The following is a 20565-nucleotide window of genomic DNA, read 5'->3' on the forward strand; positions in this document are numbered from 1 at the left end:
AAGCTGTGATAATAAATAGTTTGATGTTTTAAAACCTAGTCAATATAATAAATTGTTATTCCTCAATGTTGTACAAAAACGATAATAGTTATTATCTAATTTTTTTGAGATTACAATATAGTAAGATATTTTTATAATTGGATTTTCTATTCTGTAGACTTTATTCTAGCGTTTAGAACTCTAGACTCACCCTGTGGACGTAGATATTTGAAAAATACATCAAAGTAGTAATTACTTTATGTTTTATTGAAATATAATTATTGTGACTGAGTTTAACATCAACGGTTTAACGGATTAGAATGTATGTACACATCCAGTCGTGTGAGTAACCTCTCATGCGCCCGAAACAATATTATGTATTGCCAATAGGCTGGTTTCGAAAAAACTAGGCGCTTTCAAGTTCGTTTGTCTCATAGACAATGTTTTTGTCGAAATACATCAACAAACTTCTTGTCAAACTTTAGGAAGGCGAAGGAATTACTGTTGGATTTACGTTGAGTATTGATTGGCGCATATGAAACACATCTTGCGGAGTTTAACTTGGCCCTAAGAATTGGCATTCAAATAAGACGTAAGATGAGGTACCACAAGAGAAGGTCAGCATGATCCATACTTACTTTCTTCTTTCTTGGCTGACTCTTGCCGGTTTTGTGCAATAATCTCCCATTGTTGTACCTCCACCTTACGTAGATCTTCGTTACTGCATCTTTCCATCTTTTTCTTGGGGGACCAACTGACCTGCCATCGAGACTTTCCCAGAATGTTGTATTTTATTAGTCTTTCATCATTCAATCTCAGTACATATCCTATCGATCTTACACGATTTGCCTTGATATATCAAGTCTACAGCTATTGTGAGATATTTATTTCGCATTTACCCTCAAGAGTACTGCATACATATTTTCGTTAATTCAAGGGAGTATTAAATTTGATCATTGGGATACTACAGACTGTGAGAAAGGTTTTTTGAAACCATTTTTTCTAAATTTGTTTGTAATAATTGTGTTCCCATTCTTTCTCCTCTAATCAACTCTTTTAAAATACTTTTTCGGCCTTCCTCTCTTCCGCCTTTGTTGAAGACTTTATTCGGTTACTTCTCTAGCGGTCGATTGTTCTCAGCTATGAAGTGTCTATGTCATATTAATTTTATTTTCTTAGAATGTCTTTATTTATTACCATTTTTCTCTTAATTTTTTATTGTGTTATAATAAAATACCTATGTAATATACTGTAATATACTGTATATACTCTGTTATATTTCTCATATAAGTAATCCTTTCTTGAAGAAATTATTCTACTGCTTGAAGGAGAAATGGACAAGTTTTTTCTGAACAAGAAAGAATGTCTTTTCGAAAAAATTCACTTCGAAGGTTTTCAATGGTTGGAAAAACATTTGCTGCGTTCATTTAGTTATAGTACACTGTTTTTGTCATGTAAATGTGCTTGGTATCGTCAGAAAGGTACTTTTACTTGACAGTCTTTTAAATCTTATCATTGATTTGAAAGTTCCATTGGTTCTTCGGCTTTGGATATTGTTACATCACTCATGCACATTTCAAAAGTAATATCTCGGTGATATTTTAAAAGTTTAGAAATAATCATCACAACTAAACTCAATTAAGTACACAGTATTTATCACATTTAACTAAATACCTCTTTTTCATAAAAGTACTCCTGCAAAACCTGCTCTCATCAGATGATCGATATAAACTACCTTCTTCTCTTCTCCAGATGCAAATCCACTAATGGATGTTAGCCATCACATTTTCCATTAACTCTCTGTTTCTTGCAATGTGTATCAGAGATTGTATGTCGTTAATTTCCTATTCTTGCAGGACCGAGGACATTTTCTTGCGTCCTATTCCTCTCTTGCCTTCAGTTTTACCCTCGATTATAAGTTGGTATTTTTCGTTTCGCATGATGTGACCTGATAAACTACCTGATCCATATAAATCTTCATGTGTCCTACAAGAATTCTCAAATACAAGACACTGACCTATTGTTAGTCATGTCAGCATGATGTGTTCGCACTCATTAAAAGTCATATTTTTTTATAATTATGCTCGTTCAAGCAAATAATCAAATATATTCACGTATCGATAAAGATGAGCACCTTATAGATTTGGTTTTAGGACCGTGAGATAATCGTCGCCTACACAAATGCTTGACATTGAACCGCAATTACACCTGTCTAGTTCTTAAAAGAAACATCCATAATGTCACCTACTTTATCCGATTATTACTTTGCACTTAATTGCTCCCTGTAAATTTTTATTATCTTCCTGTCTAATTAATATTTTAAAAAAGTACCTCCGAATTCGTTTAATCTTCAATTATCTAATGTACTTTAAACCTAACTAAATGCATCTGATGATTGTATGATAACCTTTTGATACAGATACTTATTAAAATTTTAAGTGTGGATATTGGTTTTTTTATTGTCACAAATATTTGTCCGTTTCTGTTAAAAATAATTTTCTATTGTTTGGTGAAGATTCGACATACAGTGACTCTCACCACGATGCCGTCGTGGTATTTGCCAAATTCTGATTTTTGACTCACGTGGCAATCACTAGCTCCATTTCTGCTTGATACAAATGGACAATACAATGAATTATTGTAACAAAACATTTATATATTTGTCTTCTGTAGTAGATCTTCTACCAGACCTCTGCTTGTTTTGTACGTAGTCAGTCACCTAGCCTATGTAATGGACCTTGTTGGTCATTGCAACGGTAGTTCACCAACGGCACTTTTTAAGTCCAGAACTAGCCAACTCTCGGCGATTCCAGGACCCTTAACGCTGCTAACTGATTATTAAATCTGCATATCGCACCTCCGCTCAAACAGTGTCATAAGTCAAAAAAGCAAAGTATCGAGAAAACGACGTTTAAAATTTGTGCTAGAACTTTTCCAGGTTTAATTCAAAAACCGTTAAAATTAGTATAATAACTATTTTAGTCAGTTACAAAGGTTTTGAAACAAAATAGTGTATTCATTCTATTAAAAATAATAAAAGAAAAATATTTTTTTTGAGTTATGACACTATACAGATAAAATAACGAAAAATTTACGAAATATTATTTCTAGAGTTTATGTATTAAGAGTATAAGTCAAACATGAAAATTTTTTATTAGGACTTTTCAAAGTCTTTTTTACCACTGATGAAATAACTATTACAATTAAATATGAGAATGGTGACAAAATATGATTAATAAATTAGTAATTAACTATTTTACTTTCTACTTTGGTAATACCTTATTAATTATATAATTCAAAATATAGAAGAATCCCGAAAAATCTTTTTTATGACTTATACTCTTAGTACATAGCACGTTAGATTTATCAAAAGTAGCTCTTGCAGTACAGATAAATGTAATATCATTGTTATTATCTGGTTAATATACTCATACTTTTTAATGATGTAACTTTAAGTAACAACAAACAAAAAATACTGCAAAAAGAAAGATAAATAAGTAGATTGTTTTGAATAAAGTACTCGCATATACTGTCTTAACTAGAGAAACGACGCTTTATACACATCTTAGATGGACAAATGCCTTGCACAAGTCGATATGTGACACTGTTTATGTTCGGTGCATCGTTGATTTTGATTAATCATATAATGACGCTAGTGTCGTCTAACGACAAATACTTGAACTATAAACGTAACACTTTATGAGATAAGATTTTGTAGTTTTATTAAACTGCTGGTACAATAAAACAGTTTTTATTTTTTTTTTGAGTTGTGACACTATTTGAGCGGAAGTGCGATATTATTCTACCGTCTTGAAGTTATGTACAATCCGACAAGCGAGAGCTGGCGGGTGACCTTAATCGCGGGTGACACAAATGCGTGGTTGCCGTATCAAAAATTTAGTTGAGATCTGAAAATTACGTTAGTAGATATTATTCACTACGATGTGAACTCCTAGCCGACAGCCATAGAAATAAGCAATCCCTTCCACTTTTCAATTTGTTCTACGCGCAGCCCGCCAGCACTCACTTGTCGGATAGTAAGTACTAGCGTAACAAGAGTTTTGTATTGACCGAATTGAATTTATATGGGTACTGTGAAAATAGTAATATAATTTTTACAGTACCTTTATAATATTTTTAACAAAGACAATCAGTATTAGTTTAACGGAGGCTATATATTATAATATGTATTTTAATATATTTTTTATTGGTACCCCATTTTGCTTATTTAAAGTGCGCCTCAGCAAATTCAAAATTCAAAAACGCGCGTATTTTAAAGTTACCATGGCAATATCAACAGTTTTAAATATTTATCTGACCTGACAGGAGTAGGTACATATCTAGTAACGTCAAATAAATAAAATGTGAATAAAATATTACTAACAAATGTTTCAAAAGCTCTCTTCAAATATTTGAAAATCTTAATCTTTTAAATGAATGTGAAAAGTACAGTTCCTATTGTTTGAAATATTCTTATACTTCATATACAACTCGTTCATCTGGATCTTTTTTTTGCTCTTCCATTCATTTAATAAACTTGTATTCTTTTTTATAAGCGTGTTCCGATTTTTGCTGTATTAACCGCGATTTTGCTTTTTAAGTAATCAATGTTAGAACTCATTTTTAAGCAATATACAACCAGTAATAGCAATTATTAATCTTATATGACAGATTGCAAATTAATCTCATTTTCATAACAACGAAAGGTATACTGATGTAGAGTCGGTTCGCTAAACTCAAGACACAACTGGCTAGTGATTTTAGTAGGTAATTTTTTTGTTTTTGGAAAATTTTACCAAAATTCGCAAAATTACTAACTACATATTTAGTAATTATTAACTATTTAGTAATTATTTTTTTGTCAATTTTACCAAATTGGCAAAATTACTTAGTAAAATCACTAGCCAGTTGTGTCTGAGTTTAGCGAACCGACTATACATCACAAATTCAACCATTTTACATTAGAAGCTTTTATTTCATTTTCTTTGTAGTAATAATACATGATTTCAAAGTGTAACAATAAAAAAAATAGCGTTAAGTGTTCGTGAATAACTACTGATCTTTAAAACACTTGCTCTATTTCGAAAAATCGCGCGTGTTTTAAACACCTCAATATCCACTTATACTTTAATATACTATTTGTACAACGTAAATTGTCCTATATATTTGTGGCCTAAGAATAGTGTAGGTAGACACAAAAAGTGCTCACTAGGTCAAAGTGTAGGGAGAAAGAAGATCCATACGATTAAATATAATCAAACTAAGCAGTGTACGTCATCAGACATACAAGTATTGCATGTACCTAATACACAATAATTGTGCCCTTCTCTTTAGATAAGAATTATCTTGAATTTAACAAATATCCATGTATCTACAATTTTATTTAGTTATTTGTTTATTTTTATAAACTACATTTTCATAAATATTACGATTCTAAATTTTTGCTATCCTTCCAACTACTTAATGATGCCTATTTATTATCAATGATAATTTATCATTATCATGTTTAAAAAATATTAAAACAAATATTTAAAATTTCTTATTTATTAATTAATAATTTATTTATAAGTTTAAAAATTATTTATAAGCTATGCAAATCAACCGAAATGCTTTATCTAAGCCGATTAGACGCATCGAAATCTTCCGGACTGTGTCAAGATTTATGGGAAAAAGAAACTTTTTTTTTATTTGCCACACATAAATATCTTGAGTTTAGAATGTCAATGGAGGAGCAATACATTTTTCTGAAGTTCTGAATTCTATTGACACCGTTTTTTTCTCTATAAGAATTAATGAAAAGAAATCTTTTAAACTAGTCCCTAAAGGAATACTTTTACTTTACTCGATTTTCCGGTTCTCTTATTCTTTGATCTAAATCTCTATTTCTTGGTGGCATATAGGCTTTACAAAATGTTTGGTTGAAATGTATTTTAGGGAAAATACACTCACCGCACCGGCACAAAATTCCGCTATTAAAAATGTTTTATTAAGTTTGACAATTTATAACAACTTTACTATTTGTACTCCGATTTTCAATATTCTTGCATGAGTTTGTAGGTACATGTATTGATATCGTTCATCATTATTCTGGTGCAAAATTTTTTTGCTTAGCATTATAAGGGGGTGAATGGAAACATTGTATTTTCTTCTAACTTTAAAAAATTCTGTGGAAAAATTGACGGGATGATTTTGTTTCATACTCCTTTCGTATTATCTCGAATGCATCCCTAACATTTTGTTTCCTGAATTATCCGAATATCTATTTTCTTGTACAAGCTGTAAATAAAAACACTGTCTTGAAGGATTATTTAATTAAGAATATCAAACGCACTAAAATTAACAACACAAAACAAAATTAACAACAAAACAAAACAATTCAATAGCGGGTATGTTCACCTCTCGCAGCAACGACTGCTCGCAATCTGTTTGGCATCGAATAAATGTGTTATTATTGCCTGGGAAATAGCCCGATATTCCTCTACCAGAGGTAACTGTAACTGTACCAAATTTTCCGGAGGAAACGGATGACGGCAAATAGCTATTTTCAATTCATCCCATAAATGCTCGATAGGATTGAGATCTGGGCTGCGTGCGGGCCATTTTAATCTTATTAATCCAACCTCTATTTAAGATATTTATGTTTATGAGTCAATCAGTGTTTTTATTTAGGTACAAAAAATTGTGCAGCTCTTACAAGAAAAGAGATATTCGGATAATTCCAAAAACAAAATCTTAGTAATGCCTCCGGGATAATTGGAAAGGACTGTAAAACAAAATCACCTCTTCAATTTTTCCACAGAATTTTTTAAAGTTAGGAGAAAATACAACGCTTCCATTCAACCCCGTATAATGCCATCTAAGCAAATTTTTTTTGTTACCGGAATAATAACAAACGATATCAATACATGTACCTACAAACTGATCTGTCATATCAATGATTGCAAGAATCTTGACAATCGTAGTACAAATAATAATGTTATAAAAATTTTTAGTGGCGGAATTTTGTGCCGGTGAATGTATAATAACAAAATACCGAAATCACATTAACAGAGGTAATCATATACATACATTCAAATCTCAAAACTTTTTTCCTGAAAGAATAACTTATTACATTACTGTTTATATGTGATAACATCATACTTTCGATTTTAACCGTCAGGCTACATTGCTTTCTACTTTTAGTATATTATGTACATACATAGTTCTGTCCCATGCTTTTAATTTCTGATTGCATTTTTGGATAAATATATTCATTAAGCAAGGTCCTATTTATAAACTGCTTTACTGTTTGATAGCCAGTGACGTTTGATGAATAAGTAATGACGATGTGTTCCTTGGATTTCCATAACAAAATCAGCAAGTTAAACAATGTAACCAATTATACAATGAACAGTCAAATATACAGGGTAGCGAGAAAATATGGAAACACGGTAATTTCTCGGAAACCGCTAGAACGATTTTTATAAATTTGAGTGGTTAAGGGTCTTCTAATTTAAAATGCCATTTTAGGCGTTGAATCGGCTTTTTTTGATGGTCCATGTTTCTGAAGCGCAGGTGGCTAAGCGCAGGAAATATTAATGCTCGAGCAAGTCGTAATTTTGTGTTTTATGTAATTTCAGTATTCGTCCATATTTTTGTGAGTTTGACTGTTGCCGATCTGGCCATTGTGATGCGTCGACGGATCTCGTCTTCGCATCATCCACTATTAGTGATGACGGAGCCTAAGTAGTTAAATAAAATTGCCTGACTACTTCGTAACCTGCCATATTCGTATTTTTGTTTGGTTGTTTCTAATTCTGTCGATGATCATAACTTTTGTTTTATGTATATTTATTTTCAATCTGTATTCCGTACTCACCGTACCCAGCCTATTCATAATTTGTTCGAGTTCTTCTGGTGAATGTGCCAACAATATCTAATATTAAATAATAATTTAAATATAACTTAACTACATACAGTGAGGACATTTTAGTTGGAGTAAATTCATTTTCTCGAGAATAGGCGACTCTGGAGGTAAATGCCGAAATAGATCGATTTTTATTTTTAACTCATAATTTCTTGGCATAAATATATATCATACTAGTGACGTCATCCATCTGGGCGTGATGGCTTCATCGATACTTTTTTTTAAATGAGAACAGGGGTCGTGTGATAGCTCATTCGAAAGCTTATTCAATTTTGTATTCACTAATATAAACATTAACATAATTATCTATACAGGGTGCCTAATTTTTTTTTTAATTAAATTAATTGAGACAAAAAGAAGAATGTATGTAATTTATTTAATGCAAAATATATTTTACTGCTGTCAGAAAACAGAAAAAAATGTTAATTTGAAAAATAAACATTGCTTTTCGCTTAAATTAAATGTTCAAACTGCTAAGCGGCAGGTGGGTGGCTGCTTTAATATTTAATTTAAGCGAAAAACAGTATTTATTTATCAAATATACAATTTTTCCTCTTTTCGGACAACAGTAAAATGTATTCCGAATTAAATAAATTAATTACATTTTTCTTTTTGTCTCAATTAATTTAATTCAAAAAAATTTTTTGGGCACCCTGTATAAATAATTAAGTTAATGTCTATATTAGTGAAAAAAGCATTGAATAACCTTTCGAATGAGTTATCATACGACTCCTATTCTCATTTAAATCATCATCCATTACGTCATCACTCCCAGATGGATAACGTCACTAGTATGATATATATGCCAAAAAATTATAATTTAAAAATAAAAATCGACCTGTAAAAATGAATTTATTCCAACTCAAACGTCCTCACTGTATATCTTCTCATAAAACAAATATTGCCAAATCTAAAATATGTATACATATTTTAAAATTATAACAACTTTGATGAGTGCTTGATAATTAAGTAATGTATCTCAGTATATCAGGGTTTCATTAAACAATTATTATAATATAATAATTTACTGACTCACTTTCATTTTGTTTATAAAATAACCTGCGGCATGAAAGACATTTATTTTGCCAAGTATTGACTCTTCCTGTATAATTTGTGTTTCAAGTGCCGGTATGTGGCCCGATGAAGTTTTCTTAGCTCGAGATATTTTAGGCAGATCTAAAAAGAAAAAGGCATTGGAGAAGTCTAGGTGCGTTAAGTGTTTTTCCAAGACCATGTATCTGCTATTTATGAGACTGCTTACTTTAAGTCGATTCAGAAATAGTTCATTTTGATATACGTTACCTTGCATACTACACCGCCTTCCGGTTTGTTGCTGATGAAAAGGGCGGATATATATGTTGTGTTTTTATTGCATCCATTCGAGAGAGTGTTACAGACTGATGGGCAACAAGCACAAACATTTGAACTTTTCCGGATTAACTGTACTTGAATAAAATATAATGGTTGACTATTCCATAAAACCAAAAATTATTATTTTCATGTACAGTAGATAGTCTAAAGAAATGCGAAAATACAAAAAAAAATTAAAGGCATTCATAACATTCAGTATTTCATTTCATTTAATTTTCACTCTAAAGGTGCCCCCTTTATAATGCCTTGCGGTGTTTCAATTTATCTTAACCATTAACTGCTGACGTGGATGTTTCAGGACGTAGCTGTAGACTCGTGACATGCGGTATGTCATACCGTTGCTAGTTCTCCTTTGTTTTCAATATGAAATTGATATGATTTGTCTTATATCACCGTATTTGTTTTTTTACATCAACTACGGAATGATTCTTCATACTGCTGTATAATAAAATACGGCTCCAGATAAAATAACCTTTATTGTTTTAAGAAAATTATGAACGTATGCATCATCATCATCATTCTCTTTGCCTTATCCCTATGCTGGGTCGGCTTCCCTAATTGCATTTCTCCACACAATTCTATCTTGGGTCATATCAATGTCAATCCCCTTTACCAACATGTCCTGCCTTATCGTCTCCCCCAGGTCTTCTTTGGTCTTCCTCTCCTACTCCTTCCAGGAATCTGCACTTCAGCTATTCTTCGTATTGGGTGATTAACGTCTCGACGTTAAACATGACCAAACCATCTTAACCTATGCTCTCTCATTTTGGCATCAATTGATGCCACACCTAGACTTCCCCTAATATACTCATTTCTAATTGTATCCTTCTTTGTCACTCCACTCATCCATCTAATCATTCTCATTTCCGCCACATGCATTCGTTGTTCCTCTTTCTTCTTCACTACCCAACATTCAGTTCCGTACATCATAGCCGGTCTTATGGCTGTTTTATACAATTTTCCCTTCAGCTTCATTGGAATTTTTCTGTCACACAACACACCACTCGCTTCTTTCCACTTCATCCATCCAGCCCTAATTCTACTGCATGCATCTCCATCTATTTCTCCATTACTCTGTAATACCGATCCCAGGTACTTAAAACTATTGCTTTTTACAATCAGTTCACCATCCAAAGATACCATTTTATTTGTAGAAACTCCATCTTTAAATAAACATTCCAAATACTCTGTTTTTGTCCTACTAAGTTTTAAACCTTTTTCCTCCAGAGCTTGCCTCCACTGTTCCAGTTTTTGTTCTAAGTCTCTTTCATTATTTCCTACTAACACGACATCATCAGCATGCATTAAGCACCATGGAATGTTACCCTGTAGTTTCGCTGTTATCTGGTCCAAAACTAATGAGAATAAATACGGATTAAGCACAGAGCCTTGGTGCAATCCTACTTTCACATGAAATTTATCAGTCTCTCCCACACCTGTCCTAACACTAGTCGTCACTCCCTCATACGTATCCCTCACAATCTTTACATATTCACCAGGGACTCCTTTCTTATTGATTCACCACAGAATCTCTCGAGGAACTCTATCATATGCTTTCTCAAGATCAATGAATACCATATGAGCGTTTGTTTCTTTACTCCTGTATTTTTCCATCAACTGCCTTATAATGAAAATTGCATCTGTTGTTGATCTGCCCTGCATAAAGCCAAATTGATTCTCGGATATTTCGGTCTCTTCACGTATCCATCTATCAATTACTCTTTCCTATACATATTTTCATGGTGTGGCTAAGCAGTTTGTACATTGTTGTATATCTCCCTTGCTGTTGTAAACAGGTATCAGTATACTGCTTCTCCATTCTGGCATTTGTCCAACTTCCATAAATCTATTAAATAGACCTGCTAGCCACCTTGTTCCTGTCTCTCTCAATGCTCTCCATACTTCCCCAGGAATATCATCTGGTCCTACCGCTTTTCCTTTCTTTATTTTTTGAAGCACTTGAGCCACTTCCTCGTTTGTTATTTTGGTGATCATTGCTGCTACTGTCTCCGTTGACTCTACAGACTGTGTGTCAAATTCTTCATTTAATAAGCTGTCAAAGCACTTTCTCCATCTTTTTTTGACATCCCTTTCGTGAACTAGTATTTTATTATTTTCATCTCGGATACATCTAATATCTACTCTGATTAAAATCTTTTGCTTTCTTTGCTCTCTGTTTGGCTGTTTTATATATCTTCGTTGCGCCTTCCCTGGTATCAAGTTGATCGTATAGGTTGGAATACGCTTCTGCTTTGGCTTTTGCTACTGCTACTTTCGCTTCCTTTTTCGCCACCATATAGTTTTGAAGATCTGTGTCGGATCTGGTTTCTTGCCTCTTTTTATATAATTTTCTCTTCTCTTTTATTTTTCGTTGTACTTCGTTTGACCACCACCAAGTCTCTTTATCCTCAAACTTTTTTCTTGACGTTTTCCCAAGTATTTCAATAGGCTATTGGCCATTTTTCTCCAAATTGTATTAGGGCTTCCTTCCATGTTCCAACATATTTTTTCTACTATTCTTCTCATGAATAGACCTTCTTTCTCATCTTTTAGCAGCCACCACTTGATTTTTTGTGGTCCTCTCCGATATTTTTGTTTAGTTTCGCTTTTTTACTTCGATGTCCAGAACAAGCAGCTTATTTATGTTGTTGGCTTACTGTATCACTAACTATTTCTTTGCAGTCCTTGCATTCACGTATGTCTTCTTTCTATGAACGCATGCATAATATTAAAAAAAGGAGGTTCTTACAAAACGTTTATAAACTGAATTACAAAAAACTTTAGTATTGGTAACTCAAAAATAATAAAATAGTGCTTTTCACTTGAAGGTCGAACAACTGGATTAACTTGCTGCCATACTAAAAGCGAAAGAATACACTGGACTACTTTTAACTATAGAAACGTAAACCCTGACATGCAGTACGTCATACCGCAAGAAAACTTTACGTCAACGTAGCTCAAAGACTAAACCATATTAAAACTGCAACAGTGGGCAGCTTTTACAATTACACACCACTTGAAGGTACACAGGTGGTGTTCTCTGGAAACCTTTTATTAAACACGTTTTACAACAAAATATATTTTTGGCAAGGTATGACATACCGCATGTAAGTGGTTAAGGGTTAATCCAACTGTTTTTATTCTTCAACAGTTCATTGCAGTTTCTGATTTGTTTCTAAAAGTTAAGTTATTCAATGTTTTTGGTTTCTCCCGATATTTTTTAATTTCACTTAAATGTGATTAGCAGTACAGCTAAAAATGCGAATATCTTCTGCTATTTTTTCAGCTATACCTATAGTGCAGTAAGAACGGTGTTGTTTTAAATATACAAATAACTTTATATTATATCTCATTACTACTACTAATATAATATGTTTTTCTTTTTGCAGCAGTACCATTCTTCCAGCTGCGGGAAACCATAGGAAACACAATAGCAATATCAATAGGTCAGAAAGTGTAAAGGAACAGTCAGAAAAGGTTAGTACTTATTACGTTTTATGTCTTTTTTCTCAAAGCAATTCGTTATCCCCAACCATTCCTGCTCCTCCCAACCACATATACGAGTACTTCCTTTTCGACTAGCTAACTTTTAGCCACTTTTCATTAGCCCTTCTCCAACAATTCTTTGATGTTCTGTAGTAACATGATCTCAGCAAAGAGCATTGACCAAGGAGCTCCCTCCCTTACCTTCGCTGTCAGGACATTCAGAACAAGATTAAACAGAGGTACAGTTGAGTCCGCCAATCTTTACCCACGCGTCATCATTTAAAGCATACGAAATAAGTCGATGATAAGTCGGAAATTGAAATTTACTAAACGCAACAGCAAGTGACAGTAAGTGACTTGCTGTTGCGTTTAGTAAATTTCAATTTCCGACTTTATCATCGACTTATTTCGTATGCTTTAAATCATGACGCACGGGTAAAGATTCCCGGACTCAACTGTACTTGATGAAGAGCCTTGATGCAAACGAACCATCATGCGTCACTGGAAAACTTTCGGTTAATCCGACACAAGTTCTTACTTTGATGTATGCTCCCTCATACACATATCCTTCACGAGCCTTATAGACAACGCGAAAACGGCGGGTTCGTTGGGAAAAATAATTCCATGAGATTTTTTTGCATAATTATATTCGTGAGACATCCCAGAATAAGGTTCAAGAAGTCGCCCACGTGAAAAGTGGGCCAAATTTTTTTTAACAATTTTTTTTAATCAAATTGCAAAAATCAATATTTTTGGCCCGGACAATTTTTTTGTAGGTTTTTTGGACTATTCTGGATAAAAAAGGTCTCTTATAATTTTTCCCTAAAGTTGATCGTTTTCGAGTTATAAGCAATTTAAAATTGAAAAAAAAACGAAAAATGGCGATTTTCAAGGCTTAATAACTCGGTTAAAAGTTATTATTATGAAAATCAGAAAGTGACTAAATCAAAGTTTAATGTCCCCCCTACAAGATCCCGAAGAAATTTTTGTCATTATTTTATTACTAAGCTGTTATTTTTAAGTAATAATATTGAGCGCCATGCACGTGGTAGCCGGCCGTAAATGCTGAGTGCGAGAGAGATGCCACTCCGGCAGTCCAATTGTGCATCTTACTTGCACTCACATTTACGGCCGCCTGCAACGTGCATGGCGCTCAATATTATTACTTCTAAATAACAGCTTAGTAATAAAATAATAACAAAAATTTCTTCGGGATCTTGTAGGGGGGGGCATTAAATTTTGATTTACAGTCAAACCTGCCATATCCGGATCAATGTGGCGACAGACCGATCCGGACATCAAGACCACTACTTTACAGTCTCTGAAAGGTTTTCTCCTTCATACATTCCAGTAATCAACGCCGTCAATAACTTTCGTCGATAGACACGTTTTATAAATTCTATAATACATTATTTCGCCATCTTTTAGTTCTTCTTTTAGTGCGTTGTCCAACAGCAGGGCTGCCTTTCTCGGTAGATTTCGGTAGATCCGGACGGCGCAGAATCGTCCGGATATGGGGAGGTCCGGATATGGGGAGGTCCGGATATGACAGGTCCGGATATGGCAGGTTGTACTGTAGTCACTTTCTGACTTGCATAATAATAACTTTTAACCGAGTTCTTAAGCCTTAAGAATCGCCATTTTTCGTTTTTTTCAATTTTAAATTGCTTATAACTCGAAAACGATCAACTTAGAGAAAAATTATAAGAGACCTTTTTTATCCAGAATGGTCCAAAAAACCTACAAAAAATTGTCCGGGCCAAAAATATTGATTTTTGCAATTTGATTAAAATTGGCCCACTTTTCACGTAGGCGACTTCTTGAACCTTATTCTGGGATGTCTCACAAATGTAATTATGCAAAAAATCTCATGGGAATATTTTTCCCAACGAACCCGCAGTTTTCCCCTTGTCTATTACGTACTTTCTCTCTCATACATCTCCATAGCTCTTGTCTAGGAACGGTGTCGTACGCCTTCTCAAGATCTATAAATACCAAATGTTTTCTTCTCGTTGTATTTCTCTGTCAACTCTCTCAAAGCAAACAACTTTATCCCTCTCTAGTTCTTAATGTCCTCGACTGTCCCCTACACGCTCGTACACTGCGTTAACCCATTCGCTGCCGATCGAAGAGAATGGAACTCGGCTAGGAGCCGTTTTGTTGAACGGCACGTAACTGAAGTAACCGTATCAGTCGCTGGCGCGTGAACGGCACCTGACTGAAGTAACCACATCACGCGCTGGCGCGTTAACTGCAGCGAATGGGTTAAATGTTATTAATGAATAATAGTCTCTGATTAAAATCTTTAGCTCATTTATCTTTAGTTTTGGATATTTTATATATTATGTATTTTTCTTTCGTATTTTTTTGCTACAGTTAATTTTGGTTTATATTTCTATTTTTTACTTATTTCTATTTACTTTTATTATTTGTCTGTCTTTGTTGAACATCAAGCTTTTCTTCGAAGTTCTTCTATAGCTGTTCTAGTCCTTGAAGATATTCTAATCATTGTGAAAGAATCCCTGCAATACGTAAAATCAATTAGTCCAGAAAGCCACTGCGCATCCGATAGGAAAAATATTCTGATTCGGATTTTTTGCACAATCTTACTCAAAAAGCTTTTAACAAATTTGCATGTTGCCAGGTCCAAAAGTGGGTCAAAAATTTTTTAAACGTATTTTTTTTTTGTTTTTTTCCTAAAATGATTTTTTTGCATCGAGCAAAGATCATTCTAAACAGAAAAGGTCTTTAGTGACTTCTCTAAAGTTGATAGTTTTCGACATATAAACGATTAAAAATTTAAAAATTGCGAAATCAGCCATTTTTAACACTCAAAAACTATGTGAAAAATTTTCAATGTTGCCAGCGTAGGTAAATAGTCTTTAAACATCGATTGATGAAATCCCGAAGAGTTTTTTGCAATACAATATCAAAAACCCCTTTGTTTTTTAATTGTTAATCAAGCGGCCGCTACACTATTTGCGGCCGCAACATTGTGTAATATGCGTAGATTATATGTGTGGAAAAATATTCTGATTCAATTTTTTTCCGCCATCTTGCTTGAAAAGGTTCCCTATTAACAAATTTGCATGTTGCCAGGGTCAAAAATGGGTAAACAAATTTTTTAAAGAATTTTTTTAACTTAAAATATTTACCGATTACGTATACATGCAACGGTTGAAAATAGTGTCGCGCCCGCTTGATTAGCAATTAAAAAACAAAGGTGTTTTTGATATTGTATTGCAAAAAACTCTTCAGGATTTCATCAATCGATATTCATAGAATATCTACGTACCTTGGTAGCATTGAAATTTTCGGTTTTTCACATAGTTTTTGAGATTAACTATTTAGATAGGAAATAAACCACAATTAAATTAAAAAAAAAATAATTTTATTAACGTTTCGACGTCCGAATCGGGTGTCGTTGTCAAAATACAAAATACTACTAAATTAAACAAAAGTGTTGTTGCTTAGTAAAAAATTCTTCTAATAATTTATTTAATCTGACTTATTTATATCGGCAATTCAGATTAAATAAATTATTAGAAGAATTTTTTACTAAACAACAACATTTTTGTTTAATTTAGTAGTATTTTGTATTTTGACAACGACACCCGATTCGGACGTCGAAACGTTAATAAAATTATTTTTTTCAATTTAATTGTGGCTTATTTCCCATCTAAATAGTTAATTATAAAAATGCCACAAGGAATAGTTTCAGAACAACATAGTTTTTGAGGGTTAAAAATGGCCAATTTTTAAATTTTTAAGTTTCAATCGCTTATATCTCGAAAACGATCACATTTAGAGAAAAGTCACTAAGATTTTTTCTATTTGGAATGATCCAAAAAACCTAAAAAAAATTTGTCCGATGCAAAAAGAAATAGTTTTAGGAAAAAACAAAAAAAAAACGTTTAAAATAGTTATTTATGAAACAGTTCGTGAAGTATGCTTTTTGCAAACGCACGCGATATTTAGAGCACAAGCGACAGCGGTGCGAGTGCTATACATCGCGTAAGTTCGCAAAAAGTACTTCACGCACAGTTTCATACAATATTTTATCTACTCTACCATAAACAAATAAAAAACTGTAACTCTTCGTCACTGGAATTCATTTCTATTTTACAATTTTTAGAACTTTGACATTTAAAAATTCCAACTTCTTTCAAACCACAAAACTGTCAAAACTTTTGTCGTAATTGTGGCATTATGTCATCACCATGACAACGCGAAATTTAAGGATATTTGATTATATAAAAGTGTATCAAAAACAGTGCGAAAAAGTAAGTCCCATTTAAAATACATTGTTACTTCACGCACTGCTATCTATAATGACAGTTTTCACAAACTAAAAACTTATACATAATATGACATAGAGTAGATAAAATTTTTGACTGCCTTTTGATCCTGGAAACATGCAAATTTGTTAAAAGGAAACGTTTTCAAAAAGATGGTGAAAAAAAATTGAATAAGAATATTTGCCACACATATATTTACGCATATTACATATACAATGAGTCGCGCCCGCTTGATTAGCAATTAAAAAACAAAGGGGTTTCGATATTGTATTGCAAAAACTCTTCGGGATCTCATAAATCGATGTTGAAAGAATATCTGCCTACCTTGGCAACATTGAAATTTTCAGTTTTTCACATTGTTTTTGAAGGTTAAAAGTGGCCGATTTCGCAGTTTTTAAATTTTTAATGGCTTATATGTCAAAAACTATCAACTTTAGAGGAAAGTCACTAAAGACCTTTTCTGTTTGGAATGATCCAAAAAAAAACCCAAAAAAAATTTGTACGATGTAAAAAAAATAATTGTAGGAAAAAAGAAACGTTTAAAACATTTTTGACCTAATTTTGGACCTGGCAACATGCAAATTTGTTAAAAGGAGTCATTTTTGAGTAAGATTGTGCAAAAAATCCGAATCCTAGCGGATACGCAGTGGCTTTCTGGACTAAATGAATATGTTACCGACCAAACCCGATTTCAGGACAAACTAGTTTAGCCTAGGCTAAACTAGTTTGTCATATATGCGATAGGATAAATTAGTTTGCATACTAAACTAGTTTGTCCTAAGCCCGATGGGATAGACTAATTGATAGTCCTAGGCCAAACTAGTTGATCCTGATATAAATACGCACACTCCAGGATAAACTAGTACGGTCTAGTATAAACATTATCGTATAGTATTACAAATGGTAGGGGAGCCCAAGCGGGGATTTTTGCAGATACTCGAGCGCGTCAGATTATCATATGGGGAGAAACCTTGTACCCTGTAAATGTACCTCTACCTCCCATATATTGGCTCTTAATGCAGGGGAGTTCGTTAAGGGGGGACCGAAAAAAAATCTATCCTTAGAAAAACTCGAAATCGTCAGATTAAGATAAGGTAAGTTAAGTACATGCAAAACAGTGTATATTTCAAAAATATGACGATTTGAGCGGGGCGTAAGAAAATGGGTGAGCCACAAGGTTTCACAAGAAAAAAGCGATTATTTCGCGAAATGAATTTGTCCTGATCCAATCTCTCGTAGCTACAAGCTGCAACCCTTATCGATATTTCAGACCATTTGCATTGGTTTACATCTGCTACCTCTAAAAAAGTTTGATAGCAAGTGTCGAATTCTGATTTGAAAAAAAAATTAAAAACCTATTGAGACATTAATACCCCAAAAAGTTAGATAAATAATAATACACAATAATAATAAAAAGTAAGAGAAAATAAAACCCACAATATAGTTTCTGATGTACATATTCCATGTTTGGTGCCAACAAAATTTTGTGCATCGTGCATTCTTCAATCTCACAACGGTAGCAAATTTGTCAATGTTATAAGTGAGTTTGCCATTCCCTGGTCAGAAACTCAAAATTGTGCAAGGAAAGCCTAGGCACAATCAAAACCAGGGCTCCGTTGAACGTGCCACTTAATATATTGAGAATATGATAACTTCTTGGATGAATGACAGCGATTCAACGAAATGGAGAGAAGGCTTGAGATATGTCCATTTCACGAAAAACCACGCCTACCATTCAGGGATTAAAAATCGCCATACAAGGCATTATTTGGAATAGAACCCAAAATAAGACTTTTGACTTTCTCTTTGTCGCTAAAAATCAAAAATGAAATTCAGGATAAAGATGACTTCAGGAATGTAATACAGGATAATTCCAATGTCAAGCTAAAAGAAAATAGTGATGATAACGGTGAAGAAGTTAGTAACCAAGAAAAAGTGTCTTTACATGACATTCAAAAAGCTAGAAGAAGTGCAGCAGCTAATAGTGACAAAACAGGCAGAAAAATTAAAGCAACTTCTGACAAGTCTCATCCACCAGCCAACATTGGAGATAATTTGACTATACGCTGTGAGCTCGTAGGTAGAGGAGATATTTAAAATTTCGCGATCGCCAGTAGTGACAAATCAGTGAACGTTCGGTGGAAATTTGACATAAATGTCAAAGTGATTCATTTAAAACATTGAAATTAAAAACATTAATAGAAAAAATGTTAGTTGGTCAAAGCTGTGGTGTATATTTTTACCTTAAATATACTTACGTTTTAAGTACTGACTTTTTAATATATAGTTTTTAATAGTTTTTAAAAGTTTTTAATATATCGTAATATGTAATTATAAATTAATCTAAGCGCCATCTACACGATAATTGTGAAAGTATCCGAAGTAAGAAATTAATATTTCATTAATAGAACGTTTAAATGATTAGCAAAATCTTAAAAAAATCGATTACAATTTAATTACTTTTTTGCGTTGTAAATATTAAGCGATAACAATTAAATAATAAATTTAAAAATTACCGGCGAAAGTTGCATTAGTAATCCGCTAGTAGCGACACCAGCGAAGCTCAGAGCGTATACCGATTCCAGATGTTGACATAGCAAAGATGATCTCAGAATCATCATTGGAGTTATTCTTCAGACAAATGACGAACGTTTTTACATAGATGGCATCAAACATGGAGTACTTCAGAAAGTATATTGCGGGTTTTATTTTTTCTTACTTAATAACTTATCTAACTTTTTGGGGTAATAATGTCTCTAATCTGAGGTTCGGAAACTGTTGTCTTATGGCGACGTGTTGTGGAAAAGTTAAATGTTATGTTTATATGGGATTGACCAGAGTTTGGTTTTAATGATATTACAGTTTTACCTAATAAAATATTACGTTTCAGCAGATATAACCAGATATAAATCAAGGCTCTAAAATATCGGTTAGGGTTGCAGCTACGAGAGATTCAGATGGACCAGGGCAAGGTTTTGTTAAATGCATTTGCAACAAAAACTGTTTCACAAACAGATGCAAGTGGAAGAAGGCAATAATGCGCTGCGAAATTCTAGATGTCACCAAAGTACTCCATAATAAATAATAATTTTTATAATTGAGGTATAAATTATTGCTTAAAAACATTTATTATTTCTTATAATATAATTATTGTTTGTACTATCAATTGTCCATTAATTTTAACGACGAATCATTATCGTTTTAATCAATATGATTATTTTTCCAATTACAGAGTACATAATTTATTCAGTTTATCTATGTATTTTGCCTTTGGAGGTATACTATAAAGTTTATAGTAAAGCCGTACTAGTTTATCCTGGAGTGTGCGTATTTATCAGGATCAACTAGTTTGCAGTGGCGGCTGGTCAGAGGAGGCAAGGGAGGCTTAGCCTCCCCATAAATTTTTTACACGTGCTCCACTGTTTTGTTTACTTTGCTATTTTGCTTCGCGTTAGAGATATCGGAAAAAGTTATTTGAGCAAGTTATTCCAAATAATTTTCTAACCCCACATACCAAATTTCATT

At 33.1% G+C, this 20565-nt stretch overlaps 1 protein-coding gene across 5 annotated transcripts in view; it reads left to right on the forward strand.

The window, feature by feature from the left end:
- LOC114328206 (rho guanine nucleotide exchange factor 11) overlaps nt 1-20565 on the forward strand; it is a 767005-nt gene that overhangs the window by 585503 nt on the left and 160937 nt on the right. For all 5 annotated transcript variants that reach the window (XM_028276988.2, XM_028276990.2, XM_028276989.2 and 2 more), the window contains one exon: nt 12646-12733. In XM_028276988.2, the coding sequence (XP_028132789.2) occupies nt 12646-12733 (88 nt within the window). The remainder of the gene's footprint in view (nt 1-12645; nt 12734-20565) is intronic.

This window comes from Diabrotica virgifera, chromosome 1 (genome assembly GCF_917563875.1).
Source record: "Diabrotica virgifera virgifera chromosome 1, PGI_DIABVI_V3a".
NCBI classification, from domain to species: domain Eukaryota; kingdom Metazoa; phylum Arthropoda; class Insecta; order Coleoptera; family Chrysomelidae; genus Diabrotica; species Diabrotica virgifera.